Here is a 17,680-nt window from a genome sequence, read left to right as displayed (position 1 = left end):
TGGCAGCCCCAGCCACATAGGCCCTACTATTAGCACTGGGGGGGAAATACCACACAGTGTTCATTCGACAGGTACGCAGAATCTACCCAGTTATACACAGAATGTGTTTCTGAAGCCGTGTCCTGTCATTGTACTGTTTGCAGAACAGAACTTAATTGGGGTAGTCCTTTCCCAGTAGCTAGGGGGGCAGCTACACCTGTGGTAAAGCGTTATTCCATTAAACAACAATCAGAATTTAATTAGAGAGACCAATCACATCTGGGGTACCTTCATTGCATAAAAAGTATGCTCATGCATACAAACGCAATGTTTTCTTTTTTAAAAATCTCTCTCTCTCTCTTTCTTGTTTGGGCCGATAGGTATACGTGTGCAGTTATATTTAATATTAGCCGACGCGTCGTCTTAATTGTCGACAAGAATTGGTTCTCTTATTTGGCGATGCTCAGTTCATTTGTTGTATGGAAGAACCCTCCATAGACTCTAGATGCAGATGCAGGTCTGTAGATCTGATGGTTTAACAGATGGTTTATGATTATAATTTCTTATTATTTTTAGGTCTACATTAACGGTCTCTTTTTAAACGGCATATGTCTTTCCATTAATCGGCAATTACTGTACTGTACTTTTGAAGAAGGGTACCTTCGAAATCATAATAGTGATGTAAAGGGAAAAACGCAATTGGACATAACTGGCGATTTTGTTCGCTACCATGTATTTTGCGTTCACATAGTCCATTCAGCTTTGTATTATTTTTTATTTTTTATTTTTTTCAAAGAAGAAATACTATGTAGTTTAAATCGAAAGCAAATATACAGTTAATTAAACTCCATACAAGTATAACAACACACACACATGTTTGTACATGTATGTATACATATGTAGGCCTAGCTTCTGTATAATTCATCATTTGTTATACGAGACACAAATACCAAAAAATAATAATCTAATTATCACGCCATCCACATCGTAGATATGTATCCCAGTGATAGAGAAAGGCAAAATCAAAATCGATAAGATCATTTATGAAAACTAGAAAACTATATGTTGGATTCATATTAATCCAGATAACATAATAATAATAAAATAATAACAATAACAATAACAATAACAATAACAATAACAATAACAATAATAATAATAATAATAATAATATAGGTAAGTTGTGTCTTGTTTTCGTGATAATAATACGCAGTTTAATTATTTGAGTAAAAAAATAGATACGTTCGTACATAAGGCTACAATTGTAGCCATACAAATATGCCTGTGAAATTTACCCTGTAAGATAATATACAAGAAGGATTTGCACATATCACGCGTGTGAAAATACACATATTCTGATAGACAAATACGTGTGCAGGGCTTCAAAAACCAAACATGAACTGCACATAGTATTTTAATAATGCAAATACGGACACACTATTTCTAACGAAATGTAAACTTAACACAGATACGCACTGTACAATTTCATATATATATAAGAGTATGCGAGGTGTATGTTTTGACTTCGGACTTTGACAGAAGAAAATATGCAACTAAAGTACAATAAAGCTAAATACATTGTTATCTAGAAATCTGCCATATATATATATATATATGTCTGCTTGTCTGCGGTCATGTCTCGATTTTAAAATAACTTACCGCTTGTTTTCACTCCAGTTGAATTTCTCTTTTCCCTGTGTATAAAGACTATCCCCAAGCGAAACATCTTAATTTTAATTTGTATTAGTAATGGGGGTGTGACACTGCACTCCGCGAAAAATCACTCATCCCCGCTGACCTGTAGGACCGAGGGGGACAATGGAAGAGGCTTTTCAGAAATTATTTAATCTGGGAGCTTTTTGTAAGGAATTTCACAGAGTGTATCTTCTGTATAACTCAAACACTCACTGAAATCTCTGATAATCCTTTCCAGGTTGCTTCTCCGGCGTTTTTTGGTGGATTCATAAAGGGTGCTAATAAATTTAACTCGCGCATGGATATAGGTTTCTGCAGGATAGAAGTTCCTCTTTTCCCCATTTCCACTGAGTCTATAGATAAAAGAGAGAACGCATTATTGAGATGTTTCCCCAAGACAGCTTTAATAGAATAGAAATTGCAGGCTCTTTTCCTGAAACTTTCGTGCGCAAAGAAAGATTTTAAGGGCACGTTGGAAATCGACTTGTGTTAGTAATATTTTGTTATTATTATTATTATTATTATTATTATTATTATTATTATTATTACTATTATTATCGTTGTCGTTGTTGTTGTTGTTGCTGCCGTTGTTCATAAACATAATATATACAGATAATACAACAGTAGCAGTAACTTACAGTAATATTACGTAGGCTACACATTGTAATGATTGTCATGACATGCTCATCTTAGGGCCGATTGGTTAACTTATTCAGAATCATAGCGATTCAACTTCTGCATATTGTGCCAAATGCTGAAACAGCACTGGAACTATGGTTCAATTGTAGGGGACAGTTTCCGTTACCTCCTCATTTAATCTTCCAACTAAATGAAAGTGGTGATTTATTTTCGCTCTCCACACATCTAACTGTTTGCTATGTGTTGTTAGGTTAACATATAAACACGGAAATATAACTATTACCACCCTTCCAGGACATAATGGAGTTACGGTTGCCGTTTATGTGAGTCGCTTACACTCCGTTTTTGGGCAAATAGTTTATAGCCCATGTAAAGCACATGGTTTCCAAAAGTGGGGAGCGGAGTGGAGTGTCGGAGGCATAAACATTTTAAGCTATCTCCATATCTTCAGTCTGCCAACGCGGGGAAACTCCTCCTATTCCTACGTCCATGTAATCAATGTGGTCTGGCCCTTTAAGACTCGGCAGTGGGTCAGTAAGTGGTGTAGTGTTTCTCTAATTGATCGCTACCCAATCAACAATAACTCGTTAGCAGTTGCGTGCTATTATTGTTCCCTGAGACCAGTTTTCCCTTGGAGAAAATCCGCTCCTGCACAGTGTCGTTACCTCCTAAAGACAGAGATGCAGCTCAGAACAGCCTCGTTTCCTTTCGTGAAAGAATACATTTGTACAGTCTGAAGCCGCCGCCCACGTTGTGAAGCATGACTACTTTGGAGAAGCGTATGTGTAAAGAGAAGTTTTAAGCTTCGGTGCAAGGAGCAACGAGAAGGACAACACAACGCATAACAGCCACAAGACTTCCCGAAAAGTGATTTTAATGGAAAAAGGAATCTACCAATAGTAGAATTTATTTTTTGTGGAACTGCAATGACCTCCACCCGAAACATGAAGATATGCTCAGTGTTGCAACCTAACGAGGAAAGGAGAAGAGAGGCTTTGGATCAACTTCCTCCGCCGGCCAATTCCAACAAACCGCTCACCCCTTTCAGTATTGAGGATATTTTAAACAAGCCTTCGATAAAGAAATCCGCAGCTGCCCTTTGTCCCCCGCGGGTTCTGGAGAAAGTGACCGTCTCCAGCACTGCAAGAAATTGTATTACCTCTCCGTCCTCACCGCTCTGCGCTTTGGAGGAACTAGCCAGCAAAACTTTTAAAGGCCTGGAGGTCAGCGTAATCCAAGCGGCAGAAGGTATTCATCTGTTATTTGTCCTTGATTAAACTTGCACTCTTATTCTCCCACGCATATTTCATAGTTCTGCATACATGTAAGCCCCGGGAGGAATGGTAAAGTTAGGTTAGATCCGCGACAAAACAGTAAAGAAGGCCAATGCTTTTGTACCCACGTGTAAAAATATTATTATTATTATTATTATTATTATTATTATTATTATCTATCATCATCATTATCATTATCAACAAACATCAATGTACAATCTAAAACAATCATACGTTCGATATAAATATTACTTAACCTTTACTTAGCCTCCAATATGTGTTAAGCAATTCCAAAGGCTGCAGCTAAATAAAGTTTAGGCCTAATTTATCATCGTTGCATGCGCAAATTGTGAAAATACTGTCATGATTATTATGGACCTTGTTTTTTCTGCCCTGTTCCGCAATTTGGGATACAGTATATTATTATTATTATTATTATTATTATTATTATTATTGGTGGTAGTAGAAGTAGTAGAAGTAGTAGTAGTATATTTTCACCGTGACCCTTGACAAATTTATCAAAGTTGTGGTTGCAGTTGTGGCTGTTGTTGCTAAGGTAGTGTACAGTATAGACTGACAAGAACGAGACTCAGTATTACAAAATCAGTAACAGTATTTCAAAAAAGCAAAACACTCACATAATTAATTGTCATTACCCTAAATTTAGCTTCAGCAGCTCGAAGTACTATTAGCAAAACAAGTGTGAGTATGACGAGTACATGTAATAATAATAATAATAATAATAGTACGTTGTGTTGGTGCTGTGACATTTCCCAAATTGCTTCGAATGTGTGTGTGTGTGTGTGTGTATACACAGTCTGAATTTGTGCATACTGTATATGTAACCTACCTAGTGCAACTGGTGCTTGTTGTTTTCGTTTTTGAAATATGGAAATGTCTCGTTTCCTTTCACTTAAGGTCGTGAGTATGTGAATGGGTTTGGCCAGAGACATGCCTCGAAAAAGAGAAGAAAGTCCCGCACAGCATTCACTAACCATCAAATCTACGAACTTGAGAAGCGCTTTTTATACCAAAAGTACTTGTCCCCAGCAGACAGAGACCAGATAGCGCAGCAGTTGGGTCTCACAAATGCCCAGGTCATAACGTGGTTCCAGAACAGACGGGCCAAGCTCAAAAGAGACTTGGAAGAGATGAAAGCGGACGTCGAATCGCTCAAGAAAATTCCCCCACAGGCTCTCCAGAATCTGGTTACCATGGAAGACCTTGAGGACACGAAAGGAAACTCAGAGGCCATGTCTCCCAGTATTTCTCCGTCTTCACAAGGAGGTGTCTTCTCTCAGTCCCCGTCTTCGTCCAGAGACCAAACAACGGACGAGTTTTCTGAAGAAGACGAAGAAATCGAAGTGGACGTTTGAAAAAAAAAAGGACAAACACGTTTTAAACTATGACTTGTTGTCTGTTTCAAAAACTGCACGGACATGGCTTCTTTTGGTAACTTAATATAAAGCAAGGATTCTTTGAATTTGTATTTATTTAATGGATTGCAAATAAAGCAACCTTGTTTCCTATTAAAGCCGGAAAGAGCTCGAGGCATGCATTTAATTAAAGATGCTTCTAACAGTTGTCTATGGAATACAGGTGGAAACAGTTGCCCAACCGAACATTGCGCCTTTGTGGTTCATCACATGATCAAGATTGCAAAGTGTATACTTATTATTTAAGTTTATTTCAATATCTTCCTGAGGAGAATAGAGCAATTAGTATTTTTGATACACCGCTAAATAATGCACTAGTTGCTTTTGTAGCTGCTACCGAAACAAAAATCTACCAGTTGCCAAATGGGTATTCTACACTGTCGTTCGCAGAATCACATGGTTGGAGGACAAGGGCACTTTTTTAAATAAATTATCCAAATGACGAAGTGTCTGCGTAATTTGGAATTTTAAGTGTCCGTTTTAAGTTCAGACTTGTCTGTTTTTACCGCTAGCGATTGCTTTGCCCTTATGGAGTTTGTCCAAATAAATATACAGTTGCAAACAGATGTTTAAGGGTTAATGGGTTTGTTTAAATCGTTTTAATAAAAGGAAATACGTCCTATTATAAAGTTAAATCCTAACGTCTTGCTTAATCGGAATGTGTGTAAAATAGGCCAAAATAGGCCTAAATTTGGAATACAGCTTGGAAGTGTCAGATTTTTGCGCATATATTTGACATGTTTGAATGCCAAGGATGCTATAAATGTCAATAATTTGGTTATGCCTATAAACCTATTTCTATAACACACCGGGAAACTCCCTCACAAGTTACCACGTTGTGTATTTATATCTTACCAATGTTTTTTTGTCGCCTGATATAACCCATCCGTAGTTTGTCCTCAACACTAGGTAAAACAGGCCGTCAAAACAAACTGGTCCCTTCAGCGACTTTCACTTTTCACCTCAAGAGTCCCCTTCTTCAATTAGGGACAATTGAACACGCCTTCTCTATTCACACGCTCTCAAAGAGCGACTGTCGCAAGGGGATTCGGACCTGGGGCTGGCAGGAGTAAAGTCGCAACGCCTTGGTGCCATATGGTTTACGCATTTTCTCTCTAAGCCAGTCAGCATGATTGATTAGTTTAACCCACATCCCCGTATTTAAACAGTTTCACCGAGCCGCACAGATACACATCTGTGCTGTTAAGTGCAAGAAAATGCCCATGAATAACAATTGATTAGCAAGGGGGTCCTATAATGAATAAATCTCAATGGGAGGGGAGGAAAAACAAGAGAGCTGCTGCCTTTCTTTTCCCCGTCTAAGGCTGCAGTCTGCTAATACATTCCCCCGTCTATTTGTGACACTGATGTCGAGTAAAGCTGCACTGAAAAGGGCGAAGACACTACTATACAACTGCACGACGGAACCCAGTGTAATTGTAAATAATTAGTCACTTCGATTGTTCATGATGAGGCTGCATAATGAACCAAAACTTCAAATTTTCCGCAATTAAAAAAACATCGTTGTACATTCTTTTTTGCTTTCCAGTTAATTATTATTTTCCACTCTGACAATAGCCTGTTTGCATTTTTTTAGCTTCTTTGTCTTTCAGACCATGCACACATGGAGCATACTTATAGTGTGTGCAAATACGAAAAAAAATCGCACATGTGTTCATGAACATACAAACACACACCGAGTATTTGAATATTCACTGAATGTAAAACATGGCCTTGGCATTGCAGATGATACCAGGGCGAGGTCAGATCTATATTTTTGTGTATGTGAAAAAAAAGTATTTATTGGCCAAACCTCTCCGATAGTCCGAACATATGAAAAGTGCCACAAGTAAGCCGTAGGTGGTGTCGTTCAGAACAATCCAGCCAGAAGTGGAAAGCAAATACATACATACATAAATAATTAAATAAATAAATATGAACAATTAAGGCTTACCACTCGGTATCCAGTTGGACTAGTACCTTTTATTGCTCTGAATGCACTTTTTTATTTAGAAACATAGCTACTAGTGCTGAGCACTGGCCGTAAAACCGACGAATTCCTGTAACTACTATTTTTTAAATAGAGAACTTAAAAGCTGACAAACGAATTAAATACATTTCTGACAGTCTGATGTCAACCTGATTGATCTCCCAGATTACACTACTATTCGATTCAATCTCGCCTTGCCTTTGAAATGTCTTTATTAGCTAGGAGTTACCCAACATAAACATCCACCTTGTAAAGGCGAAGTGAACGAGGTCGTAGTACTCCACATTTCTTATTTGCGATTATGATGCACATTGATTTATATGTATTTGGTTACCTGAGCGCCGTTGGAGTCTCACCAAATATTATCATCAGCGTATATATAATCATAAATACGTTTTATAGTAATCATTTTAAATGTAATCATTCTGAAGTAGTGGTGTATTTAGTTAAAATATTTAATTCCTGTTCAGGCCGACAGACATTTAGGTATTTATGCCAAACCCATAATAAAAAAAAATAGCAAACATAATTTAAAAAAATGCAGCCTTGCAACTTAAAATAAAAACAATTTAATCTCACTATTATTTTCACCAATTTACCATTTGACCATTTAAGGTCCCCCATTAGTTTTGGCCTTCTAATAATAGCCTACCACAATTGTGACATCAGGATCAGCACTAACTATAATAGTTAGATACTTAGATAATAATCAAAAGTGTAAGACAAACGTCATATACAAAACAAGCACATGCTTAAGCTTGCGTGAAGTCTTCAGATATACGCAGGACATGCATCAGTTGCGACAGTAAATGGTGTCCAGCTGCGCAGTTGCTAACCTGACCCCTAGTGGCCAGTAACGAGATGGCCACACTCAGTCTGGAATTAACAGATTCACAGTGGAGCCATTTCGTCTCCAGGCTAGAACGATCGGAAATGTGTGATTTGAATTTGAGGGAGGTCCACTAGCACGGACTGAAGAATCTTGAAAGATCGAGTATTAAGAAATTATCAGAAGCCCCGCCAACATGATCACTAATCTCAGAAAACACTCCATAAGACAGCTCTGTAGTTTTATCCTTGTGATTCGAGAGTGCACAGTTCACTGAAAGCTAAAGCTACAATGAGTTTGACACCTATGTTTTCGTGAAATAAAATAATTGCTTGTTAAAAACATAACGTTTTCTCTGGACAATTGTATTAGCATAAAGTGATAACGTTTACAACTGTCTGAGCATACAGTAGAGCTCATTACCGCCATTACTTATTTTATACATTCGTTTTTGGTCATATTATCCACGGTGTCAATAATTCTGGACCCAATAAATGGAATCCACTAAAATTTGCTGATTCTCACAGTATCTGTGTATTTGAACAAACAACACAATGCATCAACTTTGTTTCACAAATCACAAAATGTATTTAAAAATATAGGTCAAAGAAGAAACAAAATACATATTCATCTGTACAGAAATATTAAAAATAGACCATATAAAATACAAAAATGTACACTGCGTAAGACTTTTATCCCAAAGAATCTGAAATATTCAGCAAACTCTTCCAGAAGGGTACATGTTCATCTCGCTCGCTTGTCCTTGATTGTGTAGTGTAGAACCAAAGGCTGTGCCTGTAGACATTCAAATTAAAATACATCAGAATGAATCAACATTAATGGAATTCAACATACATTTCCCACAATGGAAAAATCAAAATGTAATCTTTTTTGTTGGAATGAACAAATTGTTTTGATACGGTCATTCATTCAAACTGATATACCTCCAGTTTAAAACTTTATTGGTTTCAATCTAAACTCCGAACAATATTGCTTTGCTTTTACAGTAACCAAAGTAATTCCCTCGGGTTTGCATGTGAAAGTAAGGTAAATGCAACCAATGCATCTCTTAAAACAGAGGTGGGCAACGAGGGCCGTATCCGTTTAGGGTTTTCATGCCAACTTCTGACCTTATTGACTTAATAAGTCCTAACATTTACGCCATCCAACATTTTAGCTACATTTCTTGATAAGCCAATGAATAACAGTGAAAGACTGTTCTTGTGTTCCTATATGAACTGTTTTACTCTGATCCAATTTACAAGTGAACCAGTGCTGGTGTATATAGCCAGTTAGTTCATTTAGCCCCCGGATACCTAATGGAAACAGAAACCTGCATAACACACCAGCCCTCCAGGACCAGAATTGTCCCACCCCTGTCTCAAGACAAAGAAGCCCAAGAAACAATAAGCTGTAATAGTGTGAATCTGCTTCCTGTACACAGCTTCCCACTGCAGTACCTTGCCAAACCAATGAGAGAGCCACAGCTGTTTCATGGTCATGTGATCTGGTAAGGACTCATTGTTGAACAACATCTGGATCTGCAGCAGAGAAAGGATAATAGCATTGCCAAACTTAACCCCTTGAAATATGCCAACATGCATTAAAGTTAATAAACTCAGTTCAACATGGAATTCTATGGCAGGTGGATGTTTAATAAAGCTACTAGATTAAGGAAGCTCTAAGTAATTAGGCTTCCTTAAACTAGTATATTAACGGTACAGGGTATGGAAATTAAATTGCAAGATAAAAGTCTGAAAAACAGCAGGAAATCAGAAAGCAAATCTACCCATAACTTCCGCCAACAGTGTGTACATCCTGAAAACATAAGAGCCATTTCAGCACAATGCACCTTAATTGTGTGACTTAAGAAAAACCCTCACCTTTAATGCAATCATATCCAAAGCAATCACTTTGCGGCAAGTGGTTTCTTTCTATCCAGAAGTTCAGGCTGGTTATTGACTGCACTAGCGAATGCAGTGACAGAAGTTTGCTGACCTCTTGCAATTGCAGCATCTAAAGGTTTGTCTGTTTCACATTGCATTAAGTGGCTGTTTATATACTACCCCCATCTTAAAATTGCAGATTGTGGATTGTAATCCTGTTTCTAGTGTTTTCAAATTTTCCATTAAAGTATTTCTGGATTTGGGTACAAATACCAAAAAAAAAAATCCCAAAAAAGCAGAAACTTTTTATTCATAACTTGTGAGAAAATAAAGTTCAACGTTTTTTCCATAAGACTCCAGTTTTTAAGTGTGAAACACACGCACATGTGTGCATACACACGCACACACACACACGCATTTAAATGATTAAATTATATTTTATGCTGGTTGTTTGCCCTATACGGGTCCCACACTTGAGCGGTGTTCACATTTTTAATACTCAACCTTATCAGTACCTCAGAAAAATAAGGATTCTGACACATTTTACAACATATGACATTTTACATTTCCCTTTCTTCCTTTAAATGGTAAATGGTAAATGGACTGCATTTATATAGCGCTTTTATCCAAAGCGCTTTACAATTGATGCCTCTCATTCGCCAGAGCAGTTCGGGATTAAGTGTCTTGCTCAAGGGCACTTCGACACGCCCAGGGCGGGGTTTGAACCGGCAACCCTCCGACTGCCAGACAATCGGTCTTACCTCCTGAGCTATGTCACCCCTTTAACTGCAGGTATAGACAGGCTGAGACTCACCTGGCTCAGACTCACCTGGTGCCTCTCCAGGCTGAGCCGGTGGCATAACACCCTCCTCAGGTGTCGCACCTCGGCCCGTGCCGAGCATCGCACGTATTTCTGCCACAGAGAAGGGGACAGAGATTTCACAAAGTCTATCTGTACACCAGGAGGGAGGTACCGCAGATAGCCACAATAACCATTAGCCCCACTTTATCTTCCATTATTACACAACGGTATTTGCCGGCATGTGGTTATCCCAAAAATAACTTATTTGCACGTCAGATCTTGTGATTATATCTAGATGGTATTAGTTTGCCTTCATGCCTTGGAAGAATTCTAAGACTGCAGAAGAAGAGAACTGATAGTATGATGGTATTTAGTCTCTACAGTCTTACTACACTTGAGTTACTCATTTGCATACAGTTGCCTTACAGACGGCACAATTCTACAGCAGTGAAAAGTCCTTCAGTTATACTACTCCTGGTAAACAGTGACCTCTGCTGGTAGATAAAGATATTTCAACCTAAGTCATATAAAGCTTAAGTGACAATCAAAATGCAGAAAACAGTACTAAAAACTAAAAAAAAAAAAAAATGTTACACAATTTAAGAAAACTAGTTAGTCTTCCACAAATCTCTGGTACGTATGAACTTTATGAAGTCTCAAACACACAGACACGCACACACACATGCGCACACACACTATGGTTTATACTGTGGTGACATAAATACGCACACACACTATGGTTTATACTGTGGTGACATAAATATTTTTGTGGGTGAGAAAATATCTCATGATGAGATTTAATTCCACTGTGAACTCTCCTGCCTCTGTAACAAACTAAACAAAACATGTAATTTAAACTAACTTAAGTGTGTGTATTAGTCTATGATGAAAACTGTGGCCTTGTCTTTGTTGCAGTTCAAGAGATTTGGCAGAATGCAAAAAAAAGAAAAGAAAACACATATATTCAGGTTACAGGTGCCATAAAACTCTTCCTGAATTCGTAAGTGCTGCTCACTTTTCCACGCAGAAGTTGATGCATTCCAGCTCTCTAAAAACTTGGAACCCGTGAGACAGACTAAAGCAATGTCAGACAAAAAATATGCAGCATGACAAAATCGGCTTAACCGAGCAGCTCGAATGGCTGATAGGCTATCTCTGTATTTCATGCTTCTGCTTCCACACATACACTTGTCACTTGTGTGAAGTGTACTGATTTATGCTGGGGGGAGCGGCTATCGACTAACTGAGGTCCATTAGCCAAACAGAACACATATACCACCACACTGCTTGCCAGAAGAATCTGAAACAAAACGCGCAGAAAAACTTTATGTTGTGTCATTCCTGTTACAGTAAAATACAATACAGGACCAAGCTTTGCCTAAAGGTAGCAGTAAAGTGGTGGAGTGTTGTGAAACAGATTGATAGAATTTCCTTGAAAGAGCCCCTAGTGGAACATGCAGGGATGCATGGCTTACCTGCTGAACTGACTTGTTTTTATCTTTCCCAGATGACAGCGATGAGGATGCACTGCAGAATAAAGGAAGGAAAACATGAGCGTCGGTGGTTCACATTTACAAATTGGGTAAAATGAATGATGAATTTGCGATAAAGCACTAACAGATGCCTCTACTGTGCACCTGGGATGCATTCAGTAAGCTGAATGCCACAAGGTGTTTCACAGAGGCAATAATGAAATCTTACTTGTACAGAAACACACATTGTATTACGCTCCAAAAAGCTGTCCTTGACCGCCCATAAAATCATCTATGAAATGCTGTGCACACTGAAGACTGCCATGTCATATTTCTGTCACTTATTCGGACTGAGAAGGTTTGATTATCTCTATCAAGGTTGAACCACGTTTATTAATATGTAACCAGTGACAGCTGATGGGTCGGATTATTTGCCCTCTAAATCGATCATTGGTCTCAAACTGCTCTGATTTATTTTGGTTGATGAATTTGTGAAAATAACCTTAATAATCCACAGTGAAGTAATTTTATACGGTTATTTTAATTTATTAAATTTACTTTTGCTTCCTTTTAGACATGCACAATCAGTCTGTATCATCCCCCAAAAGATTCTTCTCATTCTGGCATTCTGGTATGTTCTCTCTAACACAAAAGCTTTACCTTTGCCTCTCCAAACAGAGCGAAACCTGCTCGTCGTAGCGGTAGAAGTGGGCTTTCGAGTGGTCGAAGCTGGTGTACGGCAGACCCGCGACATCTGGCACTGCGTCTGGGAAGAGTTCACACGGGCACGCCGCATTAATGACAAAGCTCATTCCGGCACATTCCGCTGGCCCTCAATGGGCTTTGAAGGAAGCCATGTCTAATAATACAATCGGAATGGGGATTACCATTGGGTGGCGTGAACTGCATTGATATTAACCGCAAAACCGGTCAGGATGAGCCACTACACAAGTGAATGAAATGGGAATACAGTGGACACCAAGATTATAGGTGCCCTTGATAAGCATGACTAAACTGGCTAAAAGGTGTTATGAAATAACACAGGTAAGAACTGATGAGAGAGAGCTTGTAAGAGCTTTTTTTTCACCATCGCATCTGTCTTTTAATTCCAAGCCCACCGTAGGTGAGCACAGCCAAGATGCTAAGTTCGGGTCTCATCTCACCATAACACCTATTTTTTCTTGAGGTTGCAATGCTGAACAATAGCAGTAGACTAAGATCTAAGAGGTTATGAATGGTCTTTTAGTGCGGAGTGCTACACAGCAAGTCTTTGGCATGGGAAATTCGACCTATTCAATCAACAGGCTCTGAGGCTCAGCACAGATGCTCAAATCACAGGACCAACATGGGTAAGTTAAGCTTATTTCAAATGCACATTTGAAAGCACCTTCGTTCGGCGGCTGGATTATTCTTTCTAGGCCACGAGACTGGTAGAACTCCTTGATCCGCCTGTCTTCGCCTATTCCACAAGGAAGAACAAAAGTAATCGATGTAAAACAATACACTGATTATAGTGAGCTGTACTGAATCAAAACAACATACTCTTCTACTTTCATCAGTTGACAATGATCATATAGTTAAAACATATTTACATTTGCTCAAATGTTTGGGGGAAAAAATCCAACCCCAGCACTTCACAAATAAAAGGTAAAAAGACTATTTCTTTTAATTCTGCTCTAAGTGAGTGTGTGTGTGTGTGGGGGGGGGGGGGGGGGGGGGGGGGGGGGGGGCTCTTCACTTACTTTCCTGCAGTCCTGGGACCAGTTTGTAGACAATGTCTTGCATTACTCTGTCCAGCTTCAGATTGAGCAGAGGTTGTGTTTCGTGGATCTTGATGTTGCACATTGGACAGTATTTGCTGGTCTGGAGGTACTTCACAATACAGCTTTTACAAACTGCAAATGGAAACAGTGGGGTTTAGGATGTGTCATATGTCATAATTGTGATAGTTAAGTTAAATTATGTTAGAATTGTACTTACATGTATGCAGACACTCAGTTATAGTTGTAGCATCGATGAAGTACCCCGCGCACAGATAGCAGACAATATGTTCGTTCAGGTCTTTGATTTTCAATTTAGCTTCTTCCTGCGCATGAAAGGCATAGTTTTTTTTTTAAATCTTTTTTTTTTTAAACACCTAATTCAAGATATAGGAAATACATGGTTTCAACAGAAGTAGGCTATAAACAAATGGGGTGATATTCATAGCTGTCGATAGCTTAAATGATACTGCTGTGCAGGCTATAAAGCGGATTTGAGCATCGTGTTCGCTCCCAGACAGATTTGGCTCCCAATCCAAGAGCGCTCGAATTCGTACATTCTTCGATTACTAATTATGTCCTGGACGATTAAAAAAAAAAAAAACCTTTCTCATTCGTTGTTCCTGAGTGAGTCTGAATCATTTCCCTGGTCTCTGAGACATCGCTACGAACTGAATATCCCAAAGACATATTTAAACTAACGTTAAAATTACTTAATAGTCCGCATGCACAATCGTGTGTCGCACTTTAATCTAATTTACCTGTTTTTCAAAAAGACGCACAGCAATCAAAACACCCTATACATACACAGGCTATACAGACAACTGTTTAAAACTCGACGCTAAACAGCCGACGTATTTGGCAGGTGCATAAACGGCCATTTAGCGTACTGACAATGATACAGTGATGATTTTGTGAGTTTCATTCTCTACCTGACGATTGACTTTAAATTGAAAACCAATCTAGTCAAATTTCAATATGACATAAATCTATAAAATTTAGTTACATTTGTTACCTAACTAGGTAGCTAGCAAACTCGATTATGATGATGAGGCAGGTTTAAAGCGCTGCTGGCTATGCATCTGTTGTGGACGTCCGCTTTCTATGAACAACGCGATCTTCGACAGAAACCGTTAGTTTTTCGGAGTTTCTGGTGATATTCTGTGGTATGGTAACATTTCACCAGCGATGCCCGACCGACCAGGCACAAGTTCGTCAGTATAGAAAGCGCATTGTATTCCGCCGAATTTGGTTATTTAGCTAACGTGATTCATGTTCTATTTATATCTTATCTAGCTGCTCATGAACGAGACTATAACGAGAACTCGGCGCTCATGCATAATTGCATTTCAAGTCACGAAACGCTGTCGATGTTTGAACAAGAGATGAGCCACCTAAACTAAAATGTTGTGGTCATTTCAGCACATAGAATACAATATAATAGAAAAAAGGAGGGTATCAAGTCCAGTGCCAAGTATCCCAGATGCTTTCAAGGCTGCTCAATGGGATATGGTCTTTTTGTTCAACAACCTTAGGGAGCAAGCTCGTAGGCAGTTCGCTACAGTTCTGCAGAACTAAAAGTGCCTAAGTGACAGGTCTCAACACTTTAAATAGGCAATGATTCGTCATAAAGTACAAAGATAAGTACGATACCATAAACTTATGCTTATAAAGCGAAACCACACTAGCAAGACAAACGAAACTCTCCCTTACGCCTGCGCACTCATTACGAAGTACGTCTGTCCAGATAGGAGACGAATGTAGGCTACGCACTGACAGTACTGCCATCTCATTTGTGTATTTAAGATCCATTTTCTAATTCTAGACGACTTTACTTAGCATGATGCAAAATGTGAAATGTGTTAGAATCCTGCGCTTACCTCATTTCGCAATGGGTCAAGTCTATATACGGACTGTAACTGATTTCTTAGCCGCATCGCTATCGACATTGGTTCCTGCGCCGCCATCTTTGGCACTTCAGGCTCATTTCCGGATTGTGATACTGTTGTCATAACAACAGTCGGTAAATCACATTGAGATGTACACATTTTCTGCACGTGAGAAAATGCAAGAACCAGTGTGTCTTCCATGTTCCAAAACTTGGAGGAGCTGTTCGTATTCTTAATGTTGGTATGATTTTGTTCTGATATAAATAGCACAGTATGTTTATAACTCATAGAAAACTGAATACAAGTTATGGCCAGTTCAACTTTGTGGAGAGCTATTTAGCTAGACCTAATGTTAACTAGCCCATTTCAGTTATTTATCTGTATGTAGGTAATGCATTTTGTTGGTAATCCTCAACATGTTAAAAAAAGGCAGTGTCCCTGTTGTCTTTTTTTTTCTTCTTTTTTGCAGTCACTGCATGCTCCTTTATCCAAATTCCAAATTGAAACTTAGTTTAGAGCTTTCCTACACTTTCTTCAGGAAAGCCTTCTGAGGAACCAAATGCTATTTGGTTTTTGCATCCAGCTTTGAAAAATCTACATAATTACACAAGTTGCACAACCCTTTATTAACACTACTATACATTTCAAACAGAGTGCAAATAAAATTATGTTTTGGGTAATTTCAAACAGACTGTGGATGCACAAATAAAATTACTTTTGGCTCACTGCCTTGAACGTAATTATAAAGGAGCAGGCACTATGACATATAAACATGATCATGTTCATACTACTGAGTGCACTGCAAATGTATGGTCAGCAGAGGGAGTTATGAACTTATTTAGCAATGGAGAGAGAACCATCCTGCATTACTGGAGAAACCTTTTGTTATAAACTGACTAAAAGTGGAATTTCCAAAATTGATATTCATGACTCGTTCATGTTTAGTCAAGTTTCTAAATGTCGAAACTGAATTACAAAAATCAAATAAATTTCAGTAAATTATGAGTTATTGACTAAAGTCCCAAAAATGGTTGTTGAAAGAAAGTGGTACCATTTAAACATATTTCCCCTTTACTTTTTAAACTTGAAATATTTACATAAATGAACTTGTGACCTTTGAATGCAGAGGCCCACTTTCTTTTGCAAGGGATTAGCATGAGAGTGGGAAAATGGATTTAGTTGGAATCATTCTGCATTGCAAAGGCAATAAGAAACCCTTGGCACATCAATCTGGACTCGGTACACTTTAATTAACCACTGACCCCACCCACCTCCCGACCTCCATTTCACCTGCAGTTTCCAAGATATGAGGTGCCCTGTTTCATTCCTTCCACTGGCGATTAAAACAACAGACAATTGCTTGTTTTTTTAACCAATAGGGAGGTGCATTGCATGCTTTCAGACCTCTGCTGCCAATGCTTTAAGGCAAATGGAGACAGAGGATGAACTGGTTGGCTGGAGCCCTCCATGTAGGTGTTGGAAAACTGCCATGGAGTCCAACATTGTTTGTATGGAAGAAATATGTTTCATTGCCACATAACTGTCAATAGTTAAACCACTTCAGTGTCAAATTTCAGTGGTGCACATAATAATCATTTGTCATTCTCGAGTTGTTATTTCAAGTGATTCCGTTTATATATTTTATATTCCTCGAGCACATACTAGGAATGAATAATAGAAAGGAAACGTTGTCTTACTCCAAAATTATATTCTTGATTGTTCATCAGTGTCCATGTTCAGTTATGTGTAACAGCTAAAAGCTTCATGTTGTATTAGTAATAGTAGTACTTTCGGCTGCAGGCAATTAGGGTTAGGAATAGTACAACGGTAATGATGAACTACTAGTATTTTACTGTAACCAAACACGTACCCACAAAAACACATATTGGCCAATAGAAAAATAGCTAATGACATGTATTCCTTTTGGCTGTGCCTGTGAAGACAGGGGTTTCAGATTTGTCCTAATAAGTTACGCTTCAGTGAGCCGTTATAATCGGTGCAGTGTGCAGTGTGCAGCCATTGTATGCCA

At 38.6% G+C, this 17,680-nt stretch overlaps 2 protein-coding genes across 6 annotated transcripts; one reads left to right on the top strand and one right to left on the bottom strand.

Moving 5' to 3' along the window:
* The first annotated feature begins 2,772 nt into the window (after positions 1 to 2,772).
* Positions 2,773 to 5,129, top strand: LOC135254762 (transcription factor LBX2-like). Its single transcript, XM_064335225.1, has 2 exons — positions 2,773 to 3,561; positions 4,506 to 5,129. The coding sequence occupies exons 1-2, from the start codon at positions 3,240 to 3,242 to the stop codon at positions 4,961 to 4,963; spliced, it is 780 nt and encodes a 259-aa protein (XP_064191295.1). The 5' UTR covers positions 2,773 to 3,239; the 3' UTR covers positions 4,964 to 5,129.
* Positions 5,130 to 8,406: 3,277 nt separating this feature from the next.
* Positions 8,407 to 15,791, bottom strand: LOC135254761 (polycomb group RING finger protein 1-like). 5 transcript variants are annotated; one of them, XM_064335219.1, is made up of 10 exons: positions 15,643 to 15,791; positions 13,983 to 14,088; positions 13,745 to 13,897; positions 13,390 to 13,461; positions 12,663 to 12,768; positions 12,006 to 12,057; positions 10,543 to 10,641; positions 9,726 to 9,776; positions 9,303 to 9,383; positions 8,407 to 8,637 (listed from the first exon to the last, which is right to left on the bottom strand). In XM_064335219.1, the coding sequence occupies exons 1-10, from the start codon at positions 15,772 to 15,774 to the stop codon at positions 8,587 to 8,589; spliced, it is 903 nt and encodes a 300-aa protein (XP_064191289.1). In that variant the 5' UTR covers positions 15,775 to 15,791; the 3' UTR covers positions 8,407 to 8,586. The 5 variants fall into 5 exon arrangements, with proteins under 5 accessions (XP_064191289.1, XP_064191290.1, XP_064191291.1 ...); XM_064335220.1 differs by having other exon boundaries at positions 10,558 to 10,641; XM_064335221.1 differs by lacking the exon at positions 9,726 to 9,776.
* Positions 15,792 to 17,680: the final 1,889 nt, after the last annotated feature.

Source organism: Anguilla rostrata, chromosome 5 (genome assembly GCF_018555375.3).
Source record: "Anguilla rostrata isolate EN2019 chromosome 5, ASM1855537v3, whole genome shotgun sequence".
NCBI lineage: Eukaryota > Metazoa > Chordata > Actinopteri > Anguilliformes > Anguillidae > Anguilla > Anguilla rostrata.
Note: the sequence above shows the minus strand (reverse complement) of the source record. Positions and strands in the feature narration are given on the sequence as shown.